The 6,302-nt window shown below is 39.7% G+C and overlaps 1 protein-coding gene across 1 annotated transcript in view; it reads left to right on the top strand.

Annotated features, from left to right (window-relative positions):
• lrrfip2 (leucine rich repeat (in FLII) interacting protein 2) overlaps positions 1 to 6,302 on the top strand; it is a 50,403-nt gene that overhangs the window by 39,658 nt on the left and 4,443 nt on the right. The window contains exons 22-25 of the mRNA XM_057847599.1: positions 489 to 621; positions 2,824 to 2,994; positions 3,072 to 3,151; positions 3,218 to 3,322. Coding sequence (XP_057703582.1) covers positions 489 to 621; positions 2,824 to 2,994; positions 3,072 to 3,151; positions 3,218 to 3,322 — 489 coding nt within the window. The remainder of the gene's footprint in view (positions 1 to 488; positions 622 to 2,823; positions 2,995 to 3,071; positions 3,152 to 3,217; positions 3,323 to 6,302) is intronic.

Below are 6,302 nucleotides of genomic sequence, written 5' to 3' on the forward strand. Positions count from 1 at the left end.
TATCCAAGCGGACCATTTCATTCAGGAGCATAAAATACCATGTGAAATATGAAATAAACATGCTTTTTTTCTGTCACAAGCACTTTAAGGCAAAACACTACCGCTTTTGTCCACCGACGTCACTAAAATCGAACAAAACTAAAAAGTTACCTAGTATTGCTTCGGCCTTTTATTCAACTTTGCGAGAGATGTTTGAGTCTAGGAAATTCAGGCACTTTTGGAGCTATTATTTTCTATTGTGTGATTTGATAAACATGCTTTAGGCATTTCAATGAAGTTCAGTGTTTGCATTATGCCATTTTTTTTACACTTTTACTGCAAATGAATATCTGCTCCAAAAATCAGTTATCGGCCCCTCTAACAACTGATAATCCATATCGGTATAATGTGATTACTATATGTACTACAATTTGGGCCTGGAATGAATGGTGGTTGTTAGGACACAATTCAGCAGATCGTTCATCTCAATGGCACTTGTTTCCTGCCAGACACACGGGCTAGTCATCATCCCAGACGGCACACCAAACGGAGATATCAACCACGAGCCAGTGTCATCCGGGATCACGGTGGTCTCGCAAGAAGCCGCCCAGGTCCTGGAATCTGTGGGAGACGGTCCGCTGGGTGAGTCCCACAAAGGCAATTTAATGTTTGTCCTGGCATTGGATCGACAGGTCAAGTACTTGTTTGAAGTAACTTAGGCTAGGGTTATACTGCAGGTCTTAATTAGTGTTGCGCCGATACTGTTTTTTGGCCCCGGTACCGATACCTGGCTGTGCAGTATCGGCTGATACCCCTTCGTTTGAAAGTATATATGAAGAGCTACATACTTAGATGTGAAATCATTGCTATCGTGGCTTTGTCAGGCTGCTACGTACCATTGTGAAACAGGAAAAACACCTAATACAAAGTGAATCCTGTAGAACTTTTTTTTTGCATACCTGGTATGGGTGACAATAGTTAAATAAACCTTTGGCTCTCAAAGGCCAAAATAGTGCTAAATTTGTGAAATTAAAACATGTATAATACTAGCCCAACAGTGCAAAAGTAAAAATACATTGAATGAACTGAATAAACTTTTTTAAACCCTGCATTTTGGCTCTCAAAGGCCAAACAGTGCGACTTTCTTGAAATTATAAGTAATAGTCATTAGAGGCGTGCGAAATTTCCGATTCTTGGATTATTCGCGATTCGGCCGTGGAAGATTCGAGAACGATTCACAAACATCCAAATTCCGATTATTGAATTATACCCGGTAAGGCGGAAGTAAAACACAGTCAGCGCGGTCTTTGGGACGCAATGAGGAACGGACCGAGAGTAGATATAATGTTCAACTCATGCCGCTAGATAAAAAAAAAACAATCATACCTGACTCGGGCCGACAGCCGCTACAAACAACGCCCAGCTGCTAGTTGCTACAAACATACGGCTGCAGTAGATATCATATATATGTAGAACTAGATGAAAATGACAGACGATGGCGGTGTTAGAACATGTATTATTGAAAAGAGATGCGAAATTACAGACTTGCCGGCGTTAGTAAACAGCTGCCATCTTAAAGCAGTAGACTTTTCTAGAAGGCTCTGTTGTAGCGAACCTATTTAACTTTTTAGCTAAAATACTCCTAAATCGGCAAAAACTTGTCTTGAATCTATCTTTAAATGATTAAACAGTTTTAAAACTTTGGAATAACGGGAGCAATTTTAACAACTGTAACGGTTGATTCACAACATTAAATTAATTGAATGTAGTTTAAAGCTGCTAATACAGAATGGGGACTGGAGTATTTTATTTACTGTAATTTTTGTATATTTGTTTACTGTTATATGTCAACTTGATACTGAAATAGTCGTTTGGTTTAGCCTGAGAGGATTTTTGAACAATTTTGCCACTAATGTACAAAACACTAAAAAAAAAAAAAAAAAAAACGTTTTATAATCGAATCTCAGCATCCTGTCTCTCTATTAGCCTCCCTCTCTGTGCACCAGCAGCAACACACACTTAACCACTCAGCTTAGCTTACTTCTACAGCATTTTTGAAAAGTCTTGCAACCCGTCCTTTGAAATAAGGAATCGTTCCGAATCAGGAATTAAAAGTTGCGCTCCATATTGAACCAATACGGAATCTATAAAAATAGATACATTTCTATGCATTTTAGGAGTTTTGGGGATGTCCCTTATTTTTTTTGTCACCTGCGCGGTTGTACAGTGTCCCTTATTTGTATTTCTGAAAAGTGATGACCCTACTTTTGAAACAGGTCTCAAATTACTGCGGCATTTCTTTCAGTAAAAGACGATAAAAGTAAAGTAGACTTATACCCACTGGCCAAAAAACCCATGCCAACCCACTAACAATCGGCTTTTGGTGGCAGTGGGAAAGGTGCAGCGACCCGTGTCAATCAACCCGCCCAGAGACCCGCGTTAAAATCAGCTTTTCCGGGGAAAATTCTTCTGAATAAATGCTTAAATCCCCGTTTTTTTTTTTTTTTTTTTTTTTTAAATAGATATGGACGTAAAACAGTCTGGATTCTTGGTTAAGGTGTCCTCTTTGGGGAAATCAAAATATGATCACCCTAGAATGACGTACAGCCAGCATGTGTAGTCATTTGTTTTGATGCTTCTGCACATGCGGGTCAGTTTGCTCACCGCATGTCGGACTGTGTATTAGTGCGCGTGCGTAATGTTTGTTCGGGCTCAGTGGACAAAAGCAGTCTGAACGGGCACGCCAAAAAACAGATATGACAGAAAATCTGAATGTCACATTAAGACCTACAGTACGAACCTAGCCTTTGTGATTAAAATCTTTTTTTTGGCTCCGCCTTCTAGATGTCAGGCTACTCAAGTTAGCTGACGAGAAGGACGAGCTTTTGGCTCAGATCAGGAAGTTGAAGAATCAGCTAGAGGAAGAGCGACAGAAACACTCAAAAATGGATAGTGTGTACGCTGACGGCGAGATGATGGAGAACGGTACCGATTTACACTTTATCGAGATGCAAAGTAAGTCCGTTTCCTTATTGATTACCATTCGGCACACTCTTTTTCCCGCATTTCAAAACTGTTATTGCTTTCTCCAGGAGATGCTAACAGACAGATTAGCGAATACAAATTCAAGCTTTCCAAGGCAGAGCAGGAAATGGGTACAATGGAACAAAACGTAAGTACGGCTCGCTCGTTCGGTGCTTCCGCAATGCGGACGTGACCCTTTTTCTGCTCGCTTCAGATTAATAGACTTGAAGGACAAGTAGCCAGGTACAAGACGTCAGCAGACAACTCTGAGAAAATAGAAGATGAGCTTAAGGCGGAGAAGCGCAAACTTCAGAGAGAGGTAAAGAATGTTTGACTTGACCTTGATAGGGCACTCATTGACCCATTGACAGCGATGGACATCCAATCCATCTCAATTTTTGTGAGATAAAAATGCGAGATTTGTGCTTTAATTTGCAAAAATAGGAGAGCAGAATCACGTTACTGAAGCATGATGGGAAAGATTACAACTAATAGGGCAGCAGGATCTTATGGCGCGACTTTCAAAAGCAGAAATCAGGTTTTACATCGCATCTTTTACCATACGTAGTATCTTTCGTGTTTTGAATATTTGTTCCTTCATATGAAGCAAAAAAGTGTTGAAAAACCTTTTGTAATCAGAATATCAGTATACGGAATAGGGCTGTGACAATATATCATCGCATGTTATGATACTTTGTAGCCCAAAAGTTTATCGATATGCCCCCACCAAAAAGGTGTCACTGTTTAAAAATAAAAAGGAACCAACTGGTTGTCTATGCAGCTCACTTGCTGCCAGACGGTACTTGACATCCAATTCATATTGGCTGGATTGGACGTCTAGTGCCGTCAATCACGGCAGAAGGATAAAAAGCGCTTGTTTTTCTGTTTGAGTTGTTTTGTAGAATATCCTAGAATAATCTCCTGGTAATTGTTGTATTGTGAGATCATAGTTATTGTGAGCCTTTTATCGTAAATCGTATCATATCATGAGGTACCCAGAGGTTCCAAGCCTGAATACAGAAGCGCTCGAAATACCATTGTACACTGCTGGCCCAAAGTGTTGGCACCCCTCCAATTCTGTCAGATAATGCTGATTTTCTCCCAGTAAGTGATTGCTTTGGTAGTAATATTTTCATTTATTTTGCTTGGAATAAAAAAACACAAAAGAGAATAAAAAAACAAAACAAAACATTATCATTTTTCACAAAACTCCCAAAATGGGCCAGACAAAAGTATTTGGCACCCTTTGAAAAATCATGTGATGCTTCTCTAATTTGTGTAATTAACGGGCACCTGTTACTTTCGCATAACATGTGGTGGCAATAACTAAATCCCACTTGCAGCCAAATAAGATGGATTAAAATTGACTCAACCTCTGTCCTCTGTCATTGTGTGTACCACATTGAGCATGGAGAAAAGAAAGAAGACCAAAGAATTGTCTGAGGACTTGAGAAGCAAAATTGTGAGGAACCATGGGCAATCTCAAAGCTTCATGTTCTTCTCCAAAGAACTGAATCTTCCTGTGTCTACCATATGGAGTGTCATCAATAAGTGTAAAGCCCACGGCACTGTGGGTAACCTCCTTAGATGTGGACGGAAAAGAAAAATTGACGAGAGATTTCAACCAAAAATTGTGCGGATGGTGGATAAAGAACCTTGACAGACATCCAAACAAGTTCAAGCTATCCCGCAGTCCGAGGGTACAACAGTGTCAATGCGTACTATCCGTCAGCGTCTGAATGAAAAGGGACTCTATGATAGGATACCCAGGAAGACCCCACTTCTGACCCAGAGACATACAAAAGCCAGGCTGCAGTTTGCCAGAATTTACCGGAGAAAGCCAAAATCGTTTTGGAAGAATGTTCCCTGGTCAGATGATACAAAATACATCAACATAGAGTTTACGGGGGGGGGGGGGGGGGAGAGAGAGACCTTCAAAGAGAAGAACACAGCCCCCACAGTCAAACATGGCGGTGGTTCCCTGATGTTTTGGGGTTGCTTTCCTGCCTTTGGCACTGGACTGCTTGACTGTATTGACTGCACTGCATTATGAAGACTACCAACAAATTTTGCAGCCTAATGTAGTGATACTGATGTGTGAGAAAGTTGGCTCTCCCTCAGAGGTCTTCCAGCAGGACAATGACCCTAAACACACTTCAAAAAGCACTCAAAAATGCGCACTGGAGACTTCTGAAATGGCCAGACCTGAATCCCATAGAACACCTGTGCAGAGATCTGAAAATGGCACACTTCAAATCTCAGAGACCTGGAGTAGTTGGCCAAAGAAGAACGGTCTAGCATTGTTAAGAAACTCATTGATGGATACCGGAAGCGGTTGTTGGCAGTTATTTTGTCTCAAGGTTGTGCTACCAAGTATGAGGCTGAGGGTGCTAATACTTTTGTCCGGCCCATTTTTGGAACTTTGTGTAAAATGATTTCTTTTTTTTTCATTCTCTTTTTTGCTTTTTAATTGCCATCAAAATAAATGGAGATATTACTACCAAAGCATTTGTAACTGCAATCATTTTCTGGGAGAAATCAAGCATTATCTGACAGAATTACAAGGGTGCCAATTAGGCATGTGCCGGTATGAGATTTTGACGGTACGATAACCGTGAGCAAAAATACCGCGGTTTTACGGTATCACGGTATTGCAATCATAGCTCCAAAATGTGTTATTTTGAGAGGTAAAAAATATATATATATATATATATACTTTTTTCCTGGATTTTTTTATTTTTCAGAAAATATTTGCAAATTGGAACATGAATATTATGTTGAAATAAATAAACAAAAAAATATTTTAAATAAAATTAAAATAAATGGAACTACCCACAGCCACAGCTATGGTTGCTCAAGATTGGAGCAAGAACTAAATTAATTGCTATAAAAAAGTAAAAACACTTCTAAATAAAATTGAAAAATATTGACTGTACTTTTTTTTTTTTTTTTTTTTTTGAGGGGGCAAAAGTTCAAGTGAAGTTTCGCCATTTTCAGCCTCTGTGTCAACTCTAGTCTACATGTCATGCCTTTGTGTTAAAAAGACGCAGAATTCATAAGTTAATAAGTTAAAAGTGGATAAGTTAGTTAAAATGTGAATGTTGTTGTGCAAATGTTTCATCTAAAAACACTGGGAGTGAGACCTCTCCTTGTCCAGCGAGCGTACATTTGTGCTTAGGGCAAGATCATCTGTCGCAATTAGCGTTCTTTGTTGTTATCCCTTTTCCTTCATTCAACTTGTTTCTCAGTGGCCGTGAGATTTATAACCCCGACGAAGTTGCTCTCCCAGCTAAGACTAG

Source organism: Corythoichthys intestinalis, chromosome 10, assembly GCF_030265065.1.
Source record: "Corythoichthys intestinalis isolate RoL2023-P3 chromosome 10, ASM3026506v1, whole genome shotgun sequence".
NCBI lineage: Eukaryota > Metazoa > Chordata > Actinopteri > Syngnathiformes > Syngnathidae > Corythoichthys > Corythoichthys intestinalis.